This window comes from Juglans microcarpa x Juglans regia, chromosome 6D (assembly GCF_004785595.1).
Source record: "Juglans microcarpa x Juglans regia isolate MS1-56 chromosome 6D, Jm3101_v1.0, whole genome shotgun sequence".
NCBI lineage: Eukaryota > Viridiplantae > Streptophyta > Magnoliopsida > Fagales > Juglandaceae > Juglans > Juglans microcarpa x Juglans regia.
In genome coordinates, this window is record NC_054604.1 from 24,782,163 (window position 1) to 24,805,375 (window position 23,213).

Below are 23,213 nucleotides of genomic sequence, written 5' to 3' on the forward strand. Positions count from 1 at the left end.
TTAGTTGCAATAAAAATCATTGAGGACTAGTTTCTAATTGAAATTCTGATTATTTAAAAGTTGGATAACCCTAAGTTAAATATCAAGAAAAACAACTTTTCAAGAGCATTGATAAATAATGATAATACATATTAAAGTACTAATCACATATATTATGAGCTTCATATATCCAAATTGACCTTATTCCAATCGAATAACATGGCCAAGAATTAAGACGTTGCTTTTTCAAGGGGAATAGCCACCATGGCTACCACCTCCACCACTCTCACCACCACCTCCATATCCTACCCCATGTTCAACTCCAACACCATAGCCACTGCCACTACTATATCCGCTACCACCACCATAGCTGCCACCACCACCATAACCTCCACCTGTTCCTCCACCACTTCCATATCCACCTTCGTGTGCTCCACCAGCACCATAACTTGTGCCACCACCTCTATATCCTACCTCATGTTCAACTCCAACACCATAACCACTGCCACTACCATATCCACTACCACCACCACCATAACCTCCACCTGTTCCTCCACCACTTCCATATCCACCTTCGTGTGCTCCACCACCACCATAACTTGTGCCACCATCGCCGCCACTCCCACTCCCACCACCACCTCCATATCCTACCCCATGTTCAACTCCAACACCATAGCCACTGCCACTACCATAGCCGCCGCCACCACCACCATAACCTCCACCTGTTCCTCCACCACTTCCATATCCACCTTCGTGTGCTCTACCAGCACCATAACTTGTGCCACCACCGTCGCCACTCCCACTCCCACCACCATAACCTCCACCTGTTCCATATCCACCTCCGTGTGCTCCACCAGCACCATAATTTGTCCCACCACCGTTGCCAGCCCCATGTTCTCCTCCTATACCGTAGCCACCACCGTGACCTCCCTCTTCACCACCTCCATAACCAGCACCATACTCCCCTCCTACACCATATCCACCACCTTTTCCTCCACCACTACCACTACCATATCCAGCTCCATGATCACCACCACCTCCGTAACCAATACCATGCTCTCCGCCTACTCCATATCCCACAACACCACCACTGCCGCCATCCTTTCCTCCTCCACCACCACCACCACCACCACCACCATATCCTACCCAATGTTCACCACCAGCTCCAGATCCCCCTCCTCCTCCTTCACCACCACCGATTCCATATCCAGTTCCTCCTACACCATAACTGCTGCCGCCTCCTCCGTATCTTCCACCATGTCCACCAGCAGCTCCATAGCCTACTCCACCTCCTTCTCCACTACTGCCTCCACTACCATAGCCACCAACACCATGTTCCCATGCGCTTCCATACCCAGAGCCACCTCCTAATCCTCCTCCACCACCATACCCGACACCAGTGCCATGTACTACATCATGGCCAAACTCGGGAATGTGATTAGGTCCTTCAAGAGTGAGGAGGGATCTAGTTGCAGAACAAATGCCTAAACCTAATAACAGAAAGACAAAAATACTAAGAACTTTGTAATTAGCCATGAGAATGTGTTTTTGTCCCACGACTACATCTTCAAATGAAAGGGAGGCTTGATATATAAATATATATATATATATATATATAATATATATATATATATATATATATATATATATATATATAGGGAGAGTGGGGCTCCAAAAGTGCATCCACTGAGAGAGTGGTTGAAGCACATGCAAGAGAGAAGGTGGATGTCCATACAATTTGGCCAACATACGCATGCAAGAACATGATCACTCAAGACTGGTTACACTCCTAGTGTATTTATGTTGTCCTCCATATATATATCTAACTAAATTTGAAAATCATTTTTAGAGTCTGAAGTTTGCGAAACCCCATTACTTCTACTTCTGCTTTACCTCTTAACTGGTGCTGACGACTGTTGACTTAATGATCAGACTCCTTTACAGTACTCAGTAGGTAATTAGCTAGCTAGGTATCATCTTTTCGAAGAGTTGTTGCTTTACAAATTACAATATGTTTTCTCAAACTGTTTCTTATTTTTATCATCCAATGGTTCTGTTACAAATCAGTATATTCTTGAGCATGATTTTCACAATTTACATAATAATTTGTTACTTCATATGCTAGCTGTTAAATATAACTCACATACTAAAGATAATTGAAAGTATTCATTTAATGCAAATTACACGAGCTGAAGATTATCTAATTAATATATTTGTCATCGGGTCCCTGCATATATATATATTTATATATAATATGAGTGATTCTACTCATCATCCGGCCTACACCACACACCATACTTGATTTTTTATTTTTTTTCTTGCTAAACTAAAGGAATTCTACTACTCATCGTTTATACATTACAAATTTAATAAGGGAAAAAAATCATATGTGGTTATGTGTGGTGTAGGAATGATGAGTAAACGAATTATATATATAATATATATTCAAAGTGAAAGATTCAAAAGTAGCAATAAATTAATACTAATGAATTGCGTTAATCATATATATTATTTAGCGATTAATTATTATGGAAAAATTCTGATACATACCTATTTTTTCAGTAAACAATTCATGAGACTTTTATGAAACTCTGATATATAGGTTATCATCCGATAAAAAGGGCAATAAGTACTCGTGTAGTAGTCAACCGTTTTAACTAATTATACTAGTAGCTAGCTAGAATGGATTAAGGATTGATGTTACATATATGTAGGAAAGATTTTAGGGTACTTATTTACATGTGAATAATAATTGACATAATATTAATGTGTTTAATGCTTAAACAAAGTAATTTACGCTTCTAATTAAGTTACGATAAATCTGAACATGTATATATATATATATATGTGTGTGTATATATATGGTCTAGAAGCTGACAAAACCGCTTATCGTAGACACTAGACAATAGTACTGGTCCAATCTTAATTGTGTCCAACATTCCATTTTGAGACCATATATATAGCTAGTTATAAACTGTTGAAGTTTTAATATATACATACATACATAATATATATAAATATATAGCACATGCAGAAGCGGGTGGTGATGGCCGCTTGTTGGTCAGTGCCCATAGTATAGTAGTATGTAGTGTGTTTATGCTGTCCTCCACCTATCACTTTACTTTGCCCTTTTCTATTGCTTTGTCAAAATACAACTTTGATGATCTCCTTATCATCATTTTCCTCTCATCAATGGCTGCAAAACATCATAAACACACTATGTACTTGAGTTCAATGTAATATCTCCACCATTTCTTTTGTTTCCGTGGGAAGACGTTTCTAGTATATATAATTATTAAATAGTTCTCAATCATTCATTATTTTATTAATGAAAAATGATAGTTGCAGTCGTGATTGAGTAAGTACTGCACAATTACTTTAAAAAAATGAATAAATATGAGATCCACATTAAAAAAATTAATTTTTTAATAGTAGACCTCAATTATTTTTCAAAGCGACTACATGACGTTTGTGCACTCCACAACGGTATGTAGCATTATTCGTTATTAATTTCATTGTGTTTTTTCTAAATTGCTACTTAATTAGGACAATTTGATCTTCATCAATGCTTGGCCTTTGTTGGGAAAGTGAGTGTAAGCTTTATCGCGTATATTGCATTTATAATTTAATACTACTAATAAATCATATTTTATTATATAACCACAAAATATGATCAAATTATCACCAAATGTCAAATCTATTTTAGCGCAAGAAGAATGTTTCAAGGAGTGTAACCACTTTTCCAACCCCCTCTCCACTCCTCAGTACTTTCATGTCCTCTTACAAGACTGACACGACGACGTCTGCCAGAACTACCTCCATCACCATTAGAGGTGTGCATCTAGACCAGATTTTTTCGGTCTAGTCCAGAACCCAAAAATTCTGGTGCATCTGGGCAATTATCAGCCCACCTGCAACCTAACCGGATGCGGATACTGGATACCAGCATCTCGACAAATGATTGTAAAAGCCTTCATTTTTTTAAGTCTTCATTTGGTACTTTTTAGGGTTCAACATTGAAAACCTCTATACCTCATGTCTTCATCCTTCACCTACTACGCAAAACCATTTCTTCTCCGCTTCACGCCATTGTCCATGGAGGTTCGCCACTCTCTCTCTCTTGCTTTCTCTGTGTGTGCCATCGTAGAACCTCAAATCCCTAGATTCATAGGTATGATTTAAATTTTGTCTCTCGATTTTCAGTGACTTGGTGATTTTAGTTTTAATATGCCATGGTTTCTTTCATCTATTGTTAATGCAACTGAGGGTTTGTTATGAATATTTGATCTGAATCCAACTGATGGTTGCCAAAACCCTAAGTTCCTAATTCCTTCGCCGTTGTCGCCGCCGGAATGGTTATCTCTCTCTAATCTTAAATCGTTGTATTAATTCCTTTTTCTTTCAAATATGTTGGTATGATATTCGTTTTTGTTCAATCTCAAATCTGTCAGCTTATTTCCATTTTTCTTCCTTTTGGTTTGGATCTGTATCTGCAGTTTGTTTTATTTTTTTCTATTGAAACTATTTTTTTGTTGTTTATTTGCAAATTTTGTAACCTAGAACGAGAAGACAAGATTTGATTTTTGTAACCCAGACCTTCATTTATAACTCACTATATATTTTTGCACACATACATTGAATCTCACTTACAGTGTTGAACTTTGGCAGTGAAGTTCCACAAAGACATTGCACCTAGACCTCTATTCGTAACCCACTATATTTATCATTGCTACATAAGAACTAATTTGAGACATTTGAGTTGTTCCACAAAGCCATTCATTCAAAGTATAGTCAAGACATGGTCAGGTCAGAGATGGAGGCTACTGCAATATATACCAGTACCTCATGATCTTGCACCAGATCAGCCAACACCATATTCTCCCTCAGTAGTATATACCATATATAACCATCACCAGCACTACCTCCGCCTTTGCTTCCCCCACCATCGTCTTCGACCCCATTTTGGTCATTAACATGAGAACCAGTTTCATTTCCTTCTTCACTGCTACGTACTTGCATATCCAACACTTGCATAACCATAAGCATGCTGATCCACCTCCACCACCGTGTCCTTTTGCATCTTTATATCCTACACCACCACCTTCTCCACAATACAAGAAATTTCATTTTTAGGGATGCAGTAAATTTCGTCCCTAAAAGTAATTATTTGGGATGAAAACTTTATTTTGTCCAAAAACATGGTAGTAGGTTTTTACGTATTCGAACAAACAAATATATCTTTGAACTAGACACTAGACTTTTGGAGATGAAATATAGTGTCTTAGAATAGAAATACGTTCAAACGTTCTCAAACTTGTTCGAACCGCATTGTAATTCACGTTCGAATGCTTACTTAATTGTTTGAATAATAATCGTGGCTGGAAAGCATACACAATTGTGGCGGGGGATTGCCAAACACCGTTCAAATGGGAGATTTAATCATTCGAACATTTTTTTGGTGGGAGGTTTTAAATAAATTTGGCGGGAATGGTTGTTATGATGTTTGAACAGTCATTTTACTTTCGAACATATGTATAAACCTTCCGAATACACATAATTGTCGTTCAAACGGTGTCATAGACATTTGAAATAAATTTAATTATAGAAATTTATTGAAAGACATTCAATTATTTTAAAAATAAATATTATTTGAGTCTATTAATTATCATTTTTAAAAGATGAGAAATCTACCTATATAGATTAATTATTATTTATGGTAAATTAAAATATATAAAATATGTCGTCCTAAAATTTTTATATAATTAATTGAAAAATTAATTAATGACATTTGTTATGGTAAATAAGAATTTGCAATTAAAAAAACATTTCCTTCTAGGGAATGTCATTTTTTATATTGTCAAATGGTAAGGAAAATAAGGAAAATGATTTTTGATAAGAAACAAGCTGGCTACTATATATAACAAATGAAAGCGATATAGTAATTAAAGTGACAATGCTCTATACAAAATGAAAAGTCAGATCCAAAACTCAAAATTGTTGTGTAAGACTATCCAAGTCCTTCTGGATCGCAGTCACGCGTCCTTCAATCTCTTGCAGTTAAACCATGATAGACATAGTAATCATTTCCATGATCTTCTCCATGTCTTTATGAATAAAAAGGTTGACAATGCATGGCCAAATCTTGGAAAACAGTAATATAGAAGGGAAAAAGTTTTATGTACTCACTGTTGTATGACAAATCACACAATGAATAAGTGCTATAAACCGCATGGGTATCCTCCAAACTTCAAACAAAAGTCCATCTTCAAGCAAATGGGAAGAGTTTCATCAACAAATCAAATAATGGCTTAACCTGCGAGTACACCTCTTGAGGTTTAGAATAATTCTGTGTCTTTCTCTTAAGAAGAATATCAACAGCTACTTGCTCTAATTCGCTCCACAACCATTTGATGCGCAAGATACAATTCATCAAGCAGCTAATGTTTCCTCTAGCCCAAATGTTTTACCTACTTTTTCAGGTAAATATGTTCTCTCTTCAAATAATAACACATCAACATGCCTTTCAAGTTTCTTGTCCAATAAAATTAAATCTCTATACTCTGTTTCAAACACCTGGATCATAGATACAGGTGCCACAAGCCACATTATACATTTAGTCAAGCTCTTTACTACAATCACATGAATTCTAAACACATTTATTAAACTCCCAAATGGAGAAAATGCTACAGTCACACATCTTGGGACTGTATAATTATCTGATAACCTAGTTTTGAAAGATGTATTATGCGTACCAAGTTTCTCTTATAATCTTCTTTCAATTACTAAGCTAACTTCTAATTAGAGTTGTTGTTTCATTTTCATGCCTGATGTTTGTTATATTCAGGGCCTTATTTCATGGAAGATGATTGGAAATGGTAGAAGAGCAGCTGGGTTACATGTTCTGCAGCAACCATTAGTGAGTGCAATTAATAATTCTATTGTTTTACCAAGTATCAACTTTGTATCTGATTTGAATTTTAGAATTTGGCATAATAAGTTAGGTCATCCATCATCATCTAGATTGCTTGTTCTTGCTAAATCCATTCCAAACATTGTTTCTTAGAATAAAGTTGTACATGATAATCATTGTACTGTATGCCCTTTGGCAAAACATAAACTTCTATCTTTTCCAACCCATTCATATAAATCTATTTCTTCTTTCCATTTGATTCACTGTGATATATGAGGCCCTTTTCAATATCTACTCATGATGGTTTTAAATATTTTCTAACCATTGTTGACGATCACTCAATATAAACTTGGGTGTATCTAATCAAATCCAAATCTGAAGTAAAATCCATTTTTATAGGCTTTTATAATCTAATCCTTACACAATTTCGAACAAAAATACAATGTGTAAGAACTAAAAATGGTTTAGAATTCAATATGAAGGATTTTTTCTCTTCTAAAGATTTCATACATCAAACTTCTTGTGTTGAAACTTTTCGACAAAACTCAATTGTTGAGAGAAAGCATCAACACCTTTTTAATGTAGCAAGAGCCTTAAGATTTCAATCTAATATTCCTTTGAGATGTTGGGGTGTGTGTGTTTTAACAACAGCTCACATAATCAATCTTTTCGCACATTCTAAGTGAATCAACACATTAAATTTGGTATGGAAATGTTCTTGCATATAGTCATCTAAAAGTTTTAGGATGTTTGTGTTATGCCTCTACTTTAACTCAAAACAGATCCAAATTTTCTCTAAGGGCAAGAAAATGTATTTTTGTAGGCTATCCTTTTGGAACAAAGGGATACAAATTATTTGATTTTGATTCTCAATTTTTTTATTTATTTTTTATTTTTTATTTTTATCTCGGGATATCATATTTCATGAATTTATATTCCCATTCCAAAATTAGATTCATAAATTTCCATCTTCTTTACCAACTGATATTGTTTTGCCTAATCTCATTCCAGCATCAGACTTCTTTTCTAAGCCTCCTAATTCTTCATCTTCCATACCTCAAAATCTTCCATCAAATTCTTCATCTCTTCTAGCAAATCCAAATGTTCATTCACTTTAAGATAATAATCCTTTTCCTTCACTTCAAAAGTCAACTATACAACACAAAACTCTTGGTTACTTGCAACATTATCATTGCAATCTAGTAGCATCTACTTCTACCACATCTTCTACAGGCTCAACTTCTATACAATTAAGTAATAAATATAACATTTCTTATTTTTTGTCATACAAACATTTTTCTCCTTCTCATTGTATCTTTAGTATTTCTATCACATTTACTCTAGAACTTGAATTTTACCATCATGCTGTTAAGCATTCTCATTGGAGAGATGTTATGTCACTGAATTACTTCCTTTAGAATCAAATAACACATGGATTCTAATTGATTTACCACCCAACAAAATTTCAATTGGTTGTAAATGAGTATATAAAACCAAGTTTAATACTGATAATTCCATTGAGAGACACAAAGCTAGATTGATTGCTAAGGGTTATACACAAAGGGAAGGCTTGGACTACTAGAAACTTGTTCTCCTGTTGCAAAAATGGTAATAGTACGCTTTTTTTTTATCCTTAGCAGGCATTCATGATTGGCATTTGATACATTTAGATATCAATAATTTTTTTTATATGAATATTTGGAAGAAATAGTAAATATGAAGAAACCTCTTGGGTATTTGAAGAAGGGAGACACAAGGGTTTACAAATTGCAAGAGTCTTTATGGACTAAACCAGGCTTCTCGACAGTGGAACTCAAAGTTCACTGCAACCTTGCTGGATTTGGGATTTATTCAATCCAAGTCATATTATTCCTTGTTTATAAGGAAGAAAAATGATTTATTTGTTGCATTCTTGGTATATGTTGATAACATACGGTAGCAAGCAGTGATTTGGATGCTGTATAGTCCATTAAATCCTCATTGAATGAACACTTCAAGTTAAAGGACTTAAGTCCTGTCAAGTATTTTTTGGACATGGAGATTGCTTGATCCAAGAAAGGTATTTCTCTATGTCAACGCAAGAATGGCTTAGAATTACTTTTAGATGCTAGTTTGTCAGGATGTAAGTCTGCTAATTTTCCAATAGATACTTACTACAAGTTATCAAAGAATGATGGTGAGTTACTTGATGTTTCTTCTTATATAAGACTTATTAGTAGATTACTCTATCTCACTTAACTTAAGACCAGTCATTACATATTCAGTACACCATTTGAGTCAATTCCTTGATTCTCCTAGAGTTCCACATATGCAAGTAGCCCTCAAAATCTTGAAGTACATTAGATGGCACCAGGCCATGGTATTTTTTTCTCAACTTCTCCTTCAATCCACCTCAAGGCCTTTGCTGATTCAGATTGGGCTAATTGCCTTGATACAAGGAGATCCACATCTGGTTATTGCATATTTATTGGTGATTCACTCATCTCCTAAAAATCCTAAAGGCAAAAGACAATATCAAGGTTTTCTACAGAGGCTAAATATAGGTCCATGGCCTATGCTGTTTGTGAATTGGAATGGCTCCAATCTTTGCTTTCAAATCTGCATCAATAACATCCTCATGCTTCTTCACTCTTCTGTGACAACCAAGCAGCCATCCATATTGTAGCTAACCCTATATTTCACGAGAAAACTAAGCATATTGAATTGAATTGTCATTTGATCAGAGAAAAAAACCAAATTGGAGTCCTTCGAACATTACGTGTTTCTTCAAGTCATCAAGTTACTAACATTCATCTTGAGCTGGTATATTGTAATTGGTAGAGAACTAGTTAGTTACTTAGTTACTCATTTTGATTAATTACTTTACTTTTATTTCACTTTACTCTTTCTGTATAAATACTGTACACCTCTCTTTGTAAAGTTCAGTTCATATATGAAAGAGATTATTTCTTTCAGTCTTTCCAACATTTACTCCAATTGCTTCAAGCATCATTGCCAGTCACACTCCCAAAGGACGTATGCTAGTGTGCTTTTGCTGTCACCATTAATGGCTAAATTAACATTGAATTTTATTTATTTATTTTCACACCATTCGCGAATGGAATTCCTTTGATTTTACGAACTTTTACAAGACAACACGCAAACTATATATATATATATATATATTAGCGATAAGGTCGTGGATGTTGCGGTGCGTTATGAAAAGACCAACACGCAATCTTAAACCATTAGTAGTGGAGTTGCATGCAGCAGTACCCATCAGTAATGGCAAAATTAATATTATTTCATGCACTAGTACCGGAAAAGCCTCTCAAATTAAAGGCATTTCGATCTTGGCGCTAACAAATTATATGGATAACTAATCATACCGGATTGAATATAGGAAAATTAAAGCTGTTAATGATCTTATTAATTTCTTCCCACTTTTTTTTTTTTTTTTAAATGTTGCAGGATACTTTCCATCACCCTTAAAAATATCATGATCTCTTAATATATACTTGAAAAAAAAAAATCGAAGATTGATGCCAATGCCATTAATAATTAATACCTCATCATAGCAGGATAATTAAAATTGGGAGGATGGTATATTATATATGTAGATCAATTTGCATGATTAATTAGTCCTATATATACAACGTGGCCGGGAAAAAAAACAATTCGGCCTTGAAAAAAGCACGCAGTACTGTATGGAAAAGTCTAGTAGTATATGATCAATACCGATTAATGATATTGATTAAGTATAGATCATATAATTCTAAATTCCTATTACTATTGCCTCTCGTCAAAATATTGTTGAAGTTCATATCAAGAACTTTATATGAAAAAGGCTTTACATATATATTCACATGCACCACCTTTTATGAATGGCTTATTAATTAATTAATACTTGGGGCTGGTTTGGATTCATAGATGAGATAATATGATTTTAGATGAAAGATAAAAGTTAAAAAAAATATTATTAAAATATTATTTTTTAACATTATTATTATTTTGAAATTTGAAAAAGTTGCATTGTGATTTGAAAAAGTTGAATTGTTTATTATATTTTGTGTGAAAATTTAAAAAATAGTAATGATAAAATGAGATGAAATATTTTTAGAATCCAAACTGTTACTTAATCCCCCCACTCATGCATGATATCGTTATTCGTCATATATATATATATATATATATATATATATATAATTTATTTTACGGGCTGGATCGAGAATTGAAAGCCTCGTGCGCGCAGTGATTCTAGCGAGCACGTACAGAACTAGTGCACATCGATCGTCATGAGTTTCTATTTCCTTTCTTTAGTTTAGCTAAAATAGAATACATAGCTACGTTAATTCCCCAATATTAGGTCATTAGAGTAAATTCATTACCATGGATCGATGCACATAACTAACTTTGGTACGCACGAGCCACGTATCTCTTATTATTATAATCTAGATTGATTAGTTGAGATATTTATCCAACGACCACTCCAGCCTTCAGGACTAACTAATAACTATCTAGTTCATAAGAACAAAAGATTAATGCATGCGCATTCAAATATTGCAATTACATTATACACCTTAGAATATCTTTACCATTTATCTGGCATTAATCATAGTACAATACTTTGAAATCATATTAATAAGCATCCCCACACTTATGCTAATCTTATTTATTTCTTTTTTAGTTTAAACTAAGGTTACAAGATTCACGCATGCATGCACTCTTCTTAAAAATGATCAAAGGGAGAAGGTACATAGTTTCAAGGGACATAGCCACCATGTCCACCACCCTCTCCACTACCTGCTCCATAACCACCCCCATGGGCACCTCCACTACCACTGCCGCCACCACCACCAGAACCACCTCCACCACCACCACCATAACCACCACCAGCTCCACCACCAATACCATAACCTCCACCAGCTCCTGACCCACTACCATACCCACCTCCATGCGCTCCTCCTGCACCATAGCCTGCTCCACCACCACCACCACTCCCCCCACCACCTCCTCCACCTGAGCCAGCACCATTCCCTCCCCCTGCTCCATAGCCGCTACCAGCACCACTTCCTTCACCACTTCCATAACTAGCACCATGTTCTCCTCTTGCACCGTATGCACCTCCACCTCCACTTCCCCCACCACCCCCGCCACCATATCCAGCCCCATTTTGTCCACCGGCACCATATCCAACACCACCTCCTTGCCCACTACCACTTCCATATCCAGCACCTTCGGAACCATAAGCAGCTCCACCTCCACCACCACTACCACCACCACCTCCACCGCCATGTCCACCTGCAGCTCCATATCCTGCACCACCACCTTCTCCACTACCAGCACCACCTCCGTAGCCAGTTACCCCATGTTCTCCTATAGCAGCTTGCACAACATTGTCATAGCCAACGTGAACATTTCCAGCTTGAAGAGTGAGGAGGGCTCTAGTGGCTGAACAAATACCGAAGCCCAATAATACAAAGAAAACAAGAGTAAGGGTTTTGTTAGAAGCCATGGAAAATTCTTTTGAATTCCAAGATGGCTTTAGAGTGTCAGGGAAGGTAGCTATATATAGGAACGGGATGAAGGTCCAAATTAAGCGCGTCACTTTCCTAAGAGTAGCTAATAGAGAGCATAGAACATATAATAGGGAGTCCCACAAGGTGGTCCAACACAAGTTTACACTCATAGAAGCCACTAGTGTGCTTTTGCTGTCACCCACATTAACGCATGGCAGAGCCAATTTGTGAACCAGAGTTTGTATAGACCTAACTTTCTTTACTTTTAAGTTGGTGATGGTTGTTTCCGAGACACTGATATTCTTTTCACACCAGTATTGAATAATGTAGCATTAATCTACTTATTTATTTACTTACTTATATATCCCTTTAGATAGTGTACGTTTTAAGTAGGAGCTAGCATATCTCTACTTCTTAATTAATTGCCTTTAATTAATCTTCTTGTTGTAGTAAGATCTTGTGATTTGTATAGCCACTGATCCCTTGGCAACCACCTAGATATTATATACACGCTTTAAAATTTTCGTGCGTGTTAATATTGGTTGCTGTAAATATGAAACCAACGATAATAAATAATTAATTTTCATTCTGCCATATCTAAGAAGGTAATATCGCACAACAATGAATAGATTTAATAAAACGTTTTCATCAGATGGATGAGATTTGTTTTCAGTACAATAACTCTATTGAACTGCATTAACAGTACATGAAGGTGTTTAAGATATTCTGCATGCAATCTAGAGAAAATACCAAGGCTTTAAAAATCAAAATCGGGTTTGGAATTTGAATCGAGCAATTCAAATTCGGGCGATTCATAACAATTTTGAATCGGATATTTGAATGTTGATAAAAAGTTCTATTAAAAATCATATTTGATGCAACTCAAGCATTTTGTACTATGTATAAAAGAGTATAAAATATAAATTCAATTACTAATTTCAATAAAAATATAATATGAATCTAAATAGTTTCAATAAATATGTAATTTATGTATTTAACCTCAATTGTCGACATTTCTTTGCCTTATATATGAAAAAGACAAAGGCCATTAAGTTATAAAACATGGCAAATGTATTAGTTTTTGTACAACCATAAATTTAATATAAAATACGCATTCATCTCTTTAATTTTTTGTTCGTCTAAAAGAAATAGTTAAAGTACAACATGTTTTATCTTTTAGTTTTTCTACGATTCTTATTGAATACAATGATGAAAAAGTTGATATATGTTTAGTTCTATCATATTTTTGTACAAGAAATTAAAAGAAAAAACTCAATTATTAGACAACTTAAAAATAAATACAGTTTTGAATAAGTTGGAATCAATTCAAATTGGTCTAAAATCAGCTAAAATCAATCTGAATCAGTTGATTGAAACGGTTCAATCAACGATTCAAAACGTTCACTAAAATTGGTTGAGTTTCTTACCGATTCAATTTGAGTCGGCTTGAATCGAATCTTTTTTCGAGCATCAGAAAATACACATTTTTTTTATTCACCAGTAAGAATGAAAGAGCACTTCTCATTCCATATCAGTCCGGAAGATGTATGATGCATTAATAATTCCCCATTATATGACAGTTTAGAGTGACAAAGTGCGTAAGGCCATATCCGATCGCACTACGGTGTTAAATAGGGCATCTAGTCTATCCAATTCCATAAAATATGTCAAAGCATTTGATTCATATCGAATAATATTATTGCTGATCATCATTATTGTACGTGATACCAACCCCGGGTGTTCATAGTTTATGCTTGTGATTACTATGCAGGATGCAATATGTTCAAGATTTCAACTCACTGATATATGACACTTGCTCATGCTCAGTACTGCGCTCATGTACCTGGCCTGCTATCCATTTTCTTCTTCCTTCGATATTTCACCCTCTCTCTCTCTCTCTCTCTCTCACTAGACGTTCACTTTTTCTGGTTCTGGAACGTAATCAAACAGTTACAACGAACTTTAAATTACAAACCTTTCGATGTGGCCATTAAGCTTAGCCCACGACACACACACACACACACACACACGACTCATTATGGTGTTGAAAACTCAATTTCGTCCAACAAATTAGAAGCGAATACTTATTTTTACTTTATTCACCTCTAAGTTTTATCACATGATATATCCTACGCTTACCTATCCAAACTAGGAAAGATTATATTAAGACTAGCTTCTTAATTTCAAGCAGCAAGAGCGTAGTTGCCAATACCAATTTGGTCTGGTCTTATGACACCGGCCTCTACCCATCTCAAGTATGGGATGGCCGTGTTGGGCATTCGTCAGTTGTCCGACACCATGAGAAGAACTAAATATCGAGATGGGTACTAAGTTCATTATTTTCTTCTGTATGCATGATGGATGGAAAGGAACTACTCCAAATCTCTCAAAAGTCATGGATCAGAAAGCAATCGATGGAAGAAATATGTGAAATAAGGATGAGTTGAAAAGGAAAGCAAGCATTCATGAAAGCCAATCCATGGTAGGATCCATCAAACATAAAATTGAGGTCAGTGGTACAGCATTAACAAATCTATGCCACCGACAAAAGGGCTCAAACCTAGGAGGTATGAAATGCTTTCAGTGGCCTCTTGTCAAGAAAAAATGAAAAGGCTCTTTGTGTGAATGCCCGCAGCCTGATAAGAACTTGCGTTTCTTCTTGTAATGATAACTGTGGTCTACTTGAAAGTAAGTACACTCTAATTCAAACTCTGATTTGCCCTTCCCTGTCTAAAAACATTCCTTTATTTTGAAGCAACCTGACCTTATCTCCATCTGTATGATATAATATGCATATGCATATAGTGGGCAGTCACATGGAAGAGCCACCCCTCCTTCTCCACCATGTGTGTGGGGCCAATCCACCTCAAATTGCTTGGCTAATGGAGCCTCTTTTTTTTTTTTTTTTTTCCTCTCTCTCTCTCTCTCTCTTTCCACGCTTGTAAGGCTGTATAATAACAGCATTCTTCTTACTACATCATTCCTGACGTTTGGAATATTGTCCCAAAGATTTGTTTCTTTTAGCAGTACGTATCCTAGACACTAGCAATTAAGCTTGTCGGAAAGCAGGGACCTTCTTGATCACCATAACTAACCTCAGTACATGAGATTATGCAAACTAAACTTTGAGTTCATAATTGGGCCAATGAAAACCTCAAGTTTCAGGACATAGTTCAACCGAAAACCAAGTGGGTCAAAGAGCTATTCTGAATCCGGCGGTGGGAAGTGGGGTACTGTGGTATGTTCAACTTAAACCAACCGACGATTTTTCAATGTGGCCAACCTAGTTGGAATCTATAAAAGCACTTCATGTACACACAAAGCTAATTGCAGTTTATAACGCCCCAAGGGAGGCCCAAGTCACATCTGGGCCTATATTCGGATTAGTCAATTATACAATTGGAGTCTTATTGAAACCATTATAAAGAACAAGAACTTTTCCTTCCCAAATAATGTGGGATCCTATACACGACCTACCTTTATCACTTATCATATGGGATATCACATTGTTCATGAATTCCAATGCATCACTCTCCTTTAAATTAATATTGTACAAAAGAAAACACAAACCATATAACATACGTATACAAAAACATAATAGAATAATCATGGAATTTATTCTATTACCAAAAGGAACTAACAATATAATTATTTTTTCATATCCAAAGATGGATGGGAAGAGAGCAAAGTAACATCTACATAGTTGCATACTGATGCTTATATCCTGCAGCAGTGACGGTACAGTGAGTGGGGAGTCAATCATGAGGATCAAAGACCATGAGACCTTTGGCGGAGGTGCATTCTGCAAGGGTGGATTTCTGCCATCTCCAGAATGAAGGGCCTGCTCAAAAAGACCTTTCGGAATGTGCAGTTTGCACCTTAATTGGGAGAAGGGAACGCATGTGTAACTATTTTGTCTATAATAGCATGTGCATGGAAAGTCAGCCCATGAGGGTTTGTGTAGACCTTTCATGGGCATAATGTCATGAGTTTGTTTGCAACTCTATTACAAAGCCCAAATGAGATAATGAGACTCATAGGATAGCAAATTGACATAATGTCACGAGTATAGTCTTTATGGCAGTCGACATTGCATCCCGTATGTTTATTTTTAGAGCAATCATAGGAAGCGATATTGTAGACACGCCCAGGTAAATTATAATCGATACATTATGTAAAACTGGTTTGTATGGTTCCCTTGGAGCACAAAAGCAAATAGAAATATAATAAAGGAGCACTAAACCGTGTTAGCAACCTCCAATTTGTGTCCCATAACAAATTGTATGGAGATTATCCTGCACCTGCTTTAGTGGTGCGATCTCACTAAATCCCTTAAACTCGTTTATTTCAGGACCTAGTAATCATTTTCTTGATTAGTCCCAAAATTTGTACATAAATCCAAATCCATGCAGATGTTTGTGGAACACAACTTTGTTATTTCTGCATCCCCTCGGACAAATGCTTTTATGTAATACAAGAGAAGCCGGCTGGAATTGAATTGGTTGTTGTAAACTCAAAAACGTTTTAATTGTCTCAAATAACTTTGCTTTAACATGATTGCATACAAAAGTGGTGTAATGAACCTACTTGAGAAGTAGATGAAGAACACGGATTGATAGTGAAGATTACAAGAGATGAAATAAAGGAAATGGAATTTAGAAAAGATAGCTACGGTTTGGATGTTCGAGACTCCCAATTCCTCCCAAAAGAAATAACAAACTGTTTCAAAGATAATTTCCAGGTACAAGATGCCAAACAAGGACCCCCATTTCCTCTACATATACTGGCTGGAAGATGATGACCTACTTCCTAACAGCCAACTAAGGCCATGGGCCAATTCTAAATAACAATAACTAAGCCCATGGGTTACTAAACAACTTAAACAAATCAATTAAAGTAAAGATAACAACTAAGCAGAGGCCCATCAAGCCCGGCCCAATCTTAGTTGGGTTCATAACAAATTTCCCCCCTTAAAAGAACCTTGTCCTCAAGGTTCAGATATTGAAAAAACTCTACCAATTAGTTACCAAGGAGTATCATATAACTTGCCCGAACAGTGAATGCATTTTCAACCCCATGAAAGAGAAGGTCAAGTATGCCAACAAGCTTCCTGTTGAGGTAGATGAAGGTTACATGCAAGATGCACAACATCCTGTGAAAGCCCTACTCCAAAAAATACAAAGCCCTTTTTTTTTCTTCTTTTTTAATTACGGATGCCATACTGAAAAAATGCCAGATTCCCAACCATATACACTTTCTTCAACAACTTCATATTCCATATGCATCCCAACCAATCTTAAGCACAATTGCACCATAACCCATGCCGCTCTGCATGCAAAAATACTCGAAACATTCTGGGACAATACCACGAGTGTAAGGAGATTTTGGTGGAGCATGAGAAGTGATATTCTCAACTAGCACATTGCTGCCATCCACTGGATGAATGTTCCAATCAGGCTCATACAAGCCATATAACAAGGAAAGGTATAGAGCGCTAAGCATCAAAACCAAAGCCCACTAGAATCGATATTGCCTAAGCAAAGATGACAACAATTTAACATTAAAATCACCTTTCAGCCAATTCTCACACAATGCAGTCAGCAGATATGCTATTGCAATTCTCTGTAGTATAGTCATCCATCCCATATGTTCAATATCCACCCCATAAGTTAAATCATTAAGGCCATGGAAGAAGCCACCTTGAAGAAACAGGCCTAACATTAATTGCAGGTAGAATTCCACCAGTATCATCCACGAATTCCCTTAACGTAAACAAAACCCCAATTTTCATAGATCTTTTCTGCGTTCCCCTCCCAGCACAAAAAATATAGAATACCTGAAGTACTAGTTCCAGTGGAGTATCACCACAAAGAACAGATTCCTCACCCAAGGTAACCTAATCTGACTCCAACTTTTTTAAGTGACCATCATCACGAATTTCAGCCAGCCACAATACTCTCTTAGTCAAAGTTATAGCAAAGATCACGACTCCCGTAGTACAATCCACAAGATTGATTTCTTTTTATTCCTCTATTAAGGGGCTTAAACACCACTTTAAGTGGCAATATCTCAAACATATAGTGACCAAAAAATTTCTTCCCCTTACCTTCTTCAGCAAACTCATAGACGTTGCCTTCTTCATCAATGTTCCTCCATCCAAATGCAGAGTCAAGAATATCCTTACATACCACCCCATGAACCGATTCAATCTTTTCCATCCATCTAAAAAATTCATGCAGACCCATATAATGAACAGCAGCGATGAACAACTCTCTCGCATCAAATAAGCACCCCATTACTCTTCTATACCGAAAATTCATCCACGGGATCCACCGACAGACAAGCAAGGCTCTGCTTGAATCACACCCAACTAACCACGAAAAATTCAAGGAATTAGAGATTACCCAAAAATCGGTTGATCACTCCCACTTGAATTTGCGGTTGTCATAAAGTCAAGTATATTCATCAGAGCCTGCAACTGCAAAGAGATTCAGATTCCTTGGATCAATAGAAATGGCATGCAAAGGATAACTGACATGTAATTCCTTCTGTCGTCAATAAGTTGGCATGTGAAGAGTTCTATGGCAGCCTGAGTTCTCGAATCAAAATGCGGCACCAACCCATCTTCACCACAGGTATAAAATATATGAGGGCTCCCAGGTTCAATAGCTAGCTTATGAGCTCGTGCTTGGTGTTTAGCAACATAAGATATTTTTCAGCAATGGACTTCTTGTCTTATTGTGCATGAAGACCATAGGTTCCTTCAGGCGAGGTGGCTCTCCCATGGTTGTGGAACTAACTCGAGAACAAAGAGTTCCTCCATCTACAACTTCTCGGCCTCCAAGGCCACCGAAGATTTCCTATCGGTGTTGAGGATGACAACGCAATTAGGAGGTTGCAGAGGCGCTAAGCAAAGCTTCTTGTTGTGAGAGCGGAAATTCTTGGGGCGGCGACTATTGGTGAGGAACCCATCCATTCGCCAGAGCTTGGTCACCTGGTCGAAGATCTCGTCGCATAGTGGGTTGGTGTTCACAAACATGAAACAGCCTTTCTGATTGGCTAGGGAGCCGATGATGGCCATGCCGTTGTAGATGTTGTAAGTGTAGGCCTTGAAGAGGTCGACGGCAGAGAAGAACCTAGTCCCCGTGATGCCGTTTGCGATAGATGGACCCAATGAGCCAAAACGATCAACGAGTCCTCGCACCATGAGCCACTGTGGATTGGGATTGGCCATTAAATCCGAAGTGCCGTCGAGCACCAATCGAAGCAGTCGTTGGGTAGCAATGGTGGTGACAGTAGCGACGGTGCGAATGCCAGGGTCAAAATTCCAAAACCCAGTAACTAGTTTGCCTGAGAATGAAGGGGATGGTTAAGATCTTCATGGATACCTTTGAATATAGACATGAAAATGGAAGAGTTAATGACGTTTAGGACTGTGAACAGGGAATCATGCTTCTTGCCAGTGAAGAGCATTATTTTGGGGTTAGGGATTTTAGGTTGGACATCGAAAGGATGGAGGAAAATTTCGTTAGAGTAAACTCCCGTGGTTACTGCAATAAGTTGATCCATTTCTATAGCATTTTCGACGGTGACCACTGTATTCCCATTGGAAATGTTGTTGCGATCTAGTACAATTTCACAAAAATTCTTTGGAATGGTGGTGTGGATGATTTCTTCCACCTGCGTTGGAATATTTTCCTCTTTTGCTATAACTACTGCGCCGTCCTCCATGGACTCTACTACCTCTTCTTCTTCATCCTCCTGGTCGTGCCACTCATGAAAGATTCCTGCATCTTCATGGAATTTTGTTGCATTCTATCGAGTACTCATATGTTCTAATTTGTCCAAAATCTTTTTTAACAACAACAATTGCTGTTTATTTAGTCGTATTATACCCATAACGAATCGGTGGCTCTAGATACCAATTATAATTAACCTACTTGAGAAGTAGACGAAGAATACGGATTGATAGTGAAGATTACAAGAGATGAAATAAAGGAAATGGAATTGAGAAAAGATAGCTACGGTTTGAAATGTTTTAAGCTCCCAATTCCTCTCAAAAGAAATAACAAACTGTTTCAAAGATAATTTCTAGGTACAAGATGCCAAACAAGGACCCCATTTCCTCTACATATATTGGATGGAAGATGATGACCTACTTGCTAACAGCCAACTAAGGCCATGGGCCCATTCCATATAACAATAAATAAGCCCATGGGTTACTAAACAACTTAAGCAAATCACTTAAAGTAAAGATAACAACTAAGTCAGAGGTCCATCAAGCCTGGCCAATTTTAGTTGGTTTCATAACAAGTGGTGACTTTTATTCAAGGCCTTCAACATGCACAACACCATCACGATATTAACACTTAACATGGTCTGAAAAAATGAAGAGCAAACACTGCAGAAGATGCAAACATAAAACATAATCGAGAGTTCAAAAAAAAAAAAAAAAACCTTGAGAGTTGCATGAATTTTCTCCTCCGATCGATCAATTTTTCGCAGCAGACACAAAGAAATGCACCTCATCGCGAAAGCTCCTATCTTTGGGCCTATCCTCTCTTCTGACGTACCCACTCGCCTCTTTCTCTGTGTACGCACTCAACCCCTCTTTCCCCTTCCTCTCCCACAAACCCTCCCCGAAGCTCCGGTGAGCGTAGTACGCCTCGGCCTCCACCTGAATCAAGCCACCTGCATCGGAGTTGGTGCTTTTGCAGGGAATCAGCTTAACGGGAAGCCGCTCGTAGTGGCCGAGGCTGGTGCCCTCGAGGTCGTCAACCGGATAGAGTCCGCGGGCCGAGACGGAGTATAGTTCGCCCGTGACACGGTTGCCCGACCCGGGGAGGTTGATGAGGAAGGGGATGCCGTGGGGCCCGACGACAAGTGGGTAGGAGATGCAGGTGACGTAGGGGCCGAGGAAAACGGCGTCGTTCTGGTGAATCAGGGACTCCATGAGGGTGTGGTTGGGGAAGCCTCGCTTGAGCGTGCCGTACGTGAAGATCAGATGGGCTTTGGATTGATTGCTAACGTCAGCCATAGTTCAGAGACACAGACAGGCAGAGAGAGAGAGAGAGAACACAAACACGTATGCCTATATAGAACTGACCCATTGCAGAGGTTGGATAGATAAGATGGTGGGTTTATAAGGGCTTAAATATATACGTGTATATATGTACGACGTTGGGTATTTGCACTGATCATGAGCTAGGGTTTATTATATGGATGTATGAAAGCGATGGACAGAGAGAGATCAAAGAGATAGGGTTTGTTTTGAGTACGGTCCAAATGGCCATTAGAGGCGACTAAAGTATTGGATCGAGTAGGCAATATTAATTAATATATATATGAATTGGTCAAATTAAAGTAGAGAATATTATATATTATAATATGGTTGGAATATATATTGAACGAAAGAGGCCAGGAGATCATCATGCGACAATTAGACCCCTTCAAAATCCACCATGGTAAATGTATCGATGTATGCTCGCTAAAAATTAAGATATATAGTTAATTAGATGATGATCAGAAACAACCAAACAGAACATCATGAATTGGAAGAAGATGAAAAATAGAAGCTATGCGCGCAAATTATGGCCGTCCGAAGGTCAATAAGTAGTACTAGTTAATTCATAATTAATTAAATATTCGACCTCTCGATGTTGATCATGACCGATTATGAAAAGAAATAGCTAGGATGAGTTTTCAATTCTTAAGAGGAATTAATATTAGATGCAAGCTAGCTGGTGGAAGCCAACTTTTGGTAACCCTACCTTTGATTTTATGGAAGCCAAAACAATGTCAAGTACACAATCAATGTTTTGTAATTGTTCGACACTTGCTTACTCCCAGTCCCAGTACATACAAAATATCTGCCACAACCAAGTTGATCTGCAAAGGTTCAAGATCGGTAAGAAATATAAAGAAACGTAATTAGTAGTTCCATGTTAATAGAGCACAATATTCCTTATTCCATTCTCTGTTCTCGTTGGAGCCCTTTGCCTGCAAATTGCCAAGGGAGAGGGGCAAGTTCTGTTCTCCTTTCCCCATTTCTTCCTGTCTCCTTTTCTGTTTTCTTTTCCGCTTCTCTCCCTTTTTTTGAAACCTTTTCTCCATGTGAGAAGCTAGTGGGTCAATCTCAGTCCGCCCACCACAGACCCAAACACAACCCGCATGCAATTAGTTTTATCTTTTGCAGATTTTAGAGTTATTTAATTTTTAAGTCGTGTGTATACTGTATAATATACCATCTAGATCACTTAAATGAAAATATTTGATTTATAGATTTAGAATTTAAAATTTCTTTTTTCAGATCAAATTTTCTCTTCAAAACACTTTATATGCTCTGCATATTAGCTTGGAAGTAAAATTTTACTTTATCCTATGCCACTCTCTCTTCGTCATTAGGCTCACATATTGCCGCCAAGTGTGTGCATCTCATACACCACTCCATCTAGTAGTAGTTTTTATTTCTTTATCACATTTTTAAAATGCAAGTCTTCTCTTTTTCAGTGAGTTGGAAACTCCCCTATTTCAGTGTTTTAATAAATACTTGACATGAATTTTTACCTCAGCTGGGAGTTGTAGAAGGTGATCTTTCTTTTTGGAATTTGGCTAATTTGGCTCGAAATTGAGGTTCTGAGGAGACATTGATTAAATTTATTTGTATCGCTTGGGATCTTTGGTACAGAAGAAATAAGAACATTTATGAGAATATTTCTTTGCAAAATAGAGTAGTTGTGAATTATGCATTATCTTTACAGTAGTATAAACAACTACAAGTTTTTTATATATGTCTCAAATAAGGCTTTAAGCAAAGTTGTCGGCTG

General features: G+C 37.1%; 3 protein-coding genes across 4 annotated transcripts; all 3 read right to left on the reverse strand.

The window, feature by feature from the left end:
* Positions 1-225: 225 nt before the first annotated feature.
* On the reverse strand, positions 226-5,025 carry LOC121235474 (glycine-rich cell wall structural protein 1.8-like). Its single transcript, XM_041131825.1, has 3 exons — positions 4,822-5,025; positions 4,630-4,693; positions 226-1,469 (listed from the first exon to the last, which is right to left on the reverse strand). The coding sequence occupies exons 1-3, from the start codon at positions 5,023-5,025 to the stop codon at positions 226-228; spliced, it is 1,512 nt and encodes a 503-aa protein (XP_040987759.1).
* A 6,535-nt stretch (positions 5,026-11,560) lies between these two features.
* LOC121235663 (glycine-rich cell wall structural protein 1.8-like) lies at positions 11,561-12,477 on the reverse strand. The gene has a single exon (XM_041132018.1). The coding sequence runs from the start codon at positions 12,381-12,383 to the stop codon at positions 11,631-11,633; it is 753 nt and encodes a 250-aa protein (XP_040987952.1). The 5' UTR covers positions 12,384-12,477; the 3' UTR covers positions 11,561-11,630.
* Positions 12,478-16,117: 3,640 nt separating this feature from the next.
* Positions 16,118-21,461, reverse strand: LOC121236141 (putative gamma-glutamylcyclotransferase At3g02910). Of its 2 annotated transcripts, none has more exons than XM_041132657.1 (2): positions 20,845-21,461; positions 16,118-16,265 (listed from the first exon to the last, which is right to left on the reverse strand). In XM_041132657.1, the coding sequence occupies exon 1, from the start codon at positions 21,422-21,424 to the stop codon at positions 20,879-20,881; it is 546 nt and encodes a 181-aa protein (XP_040988591.1). In that variant the 5' UTR covers positions 21,425-21,461; the 3' UTR covers positions 16,118-16,265; positions 20,845-20,878. The 2 variants fall into 2 exon arrangements, with proteins under 2 accessions (XP_040988591.1, XP_040988590.1); XM_041132656.1 differs by lacking the exon at positions 16,118-16,265 and adding an exon at positions 16,558-16,874.
* Positions 21,462-23,213: the final 1,752 nt, after the last annotated feature.

Bases quoted from the DNA above. Each gene is read 5' to 3' on its own strand.
- LOC121235663 (XM_041132018.1), bottom strand. From the start codon at position 12,383: ATGGCTTCTAACAAAACCCTTACTCTTGTTTTCTTTGTATTATTGGGC.
- LOC121236141 (XM_041132657.1), bottom strand. From the start codon at position 21,424: ATGGCTGACGTTAGCAATCAATCCAAAGCCCATCTGATCTTCACGTAC.
- LOC121235474 (XM_041131825.1), bottom strand. From the start codon at position 5,025: ATGCTTATGGTTATGCAAGTGTTGGATATGCAAGTACGTAGCAGTGAA. The intron at 4,694-4,821 runs GTACTGGTATAT...TGATAAATATAG, and splicing joins ATCTGGTGCAAGATCATGAG to TGGGTTACGAATAGAGGTCT. The intron at 1,470-4,629 runs GTAAGTGAGATT...TTCTGTTATTAG, and splicing joins CACTGCCAAAGTTCAACACT to GTTTAGGCATTTGTTCTGCA.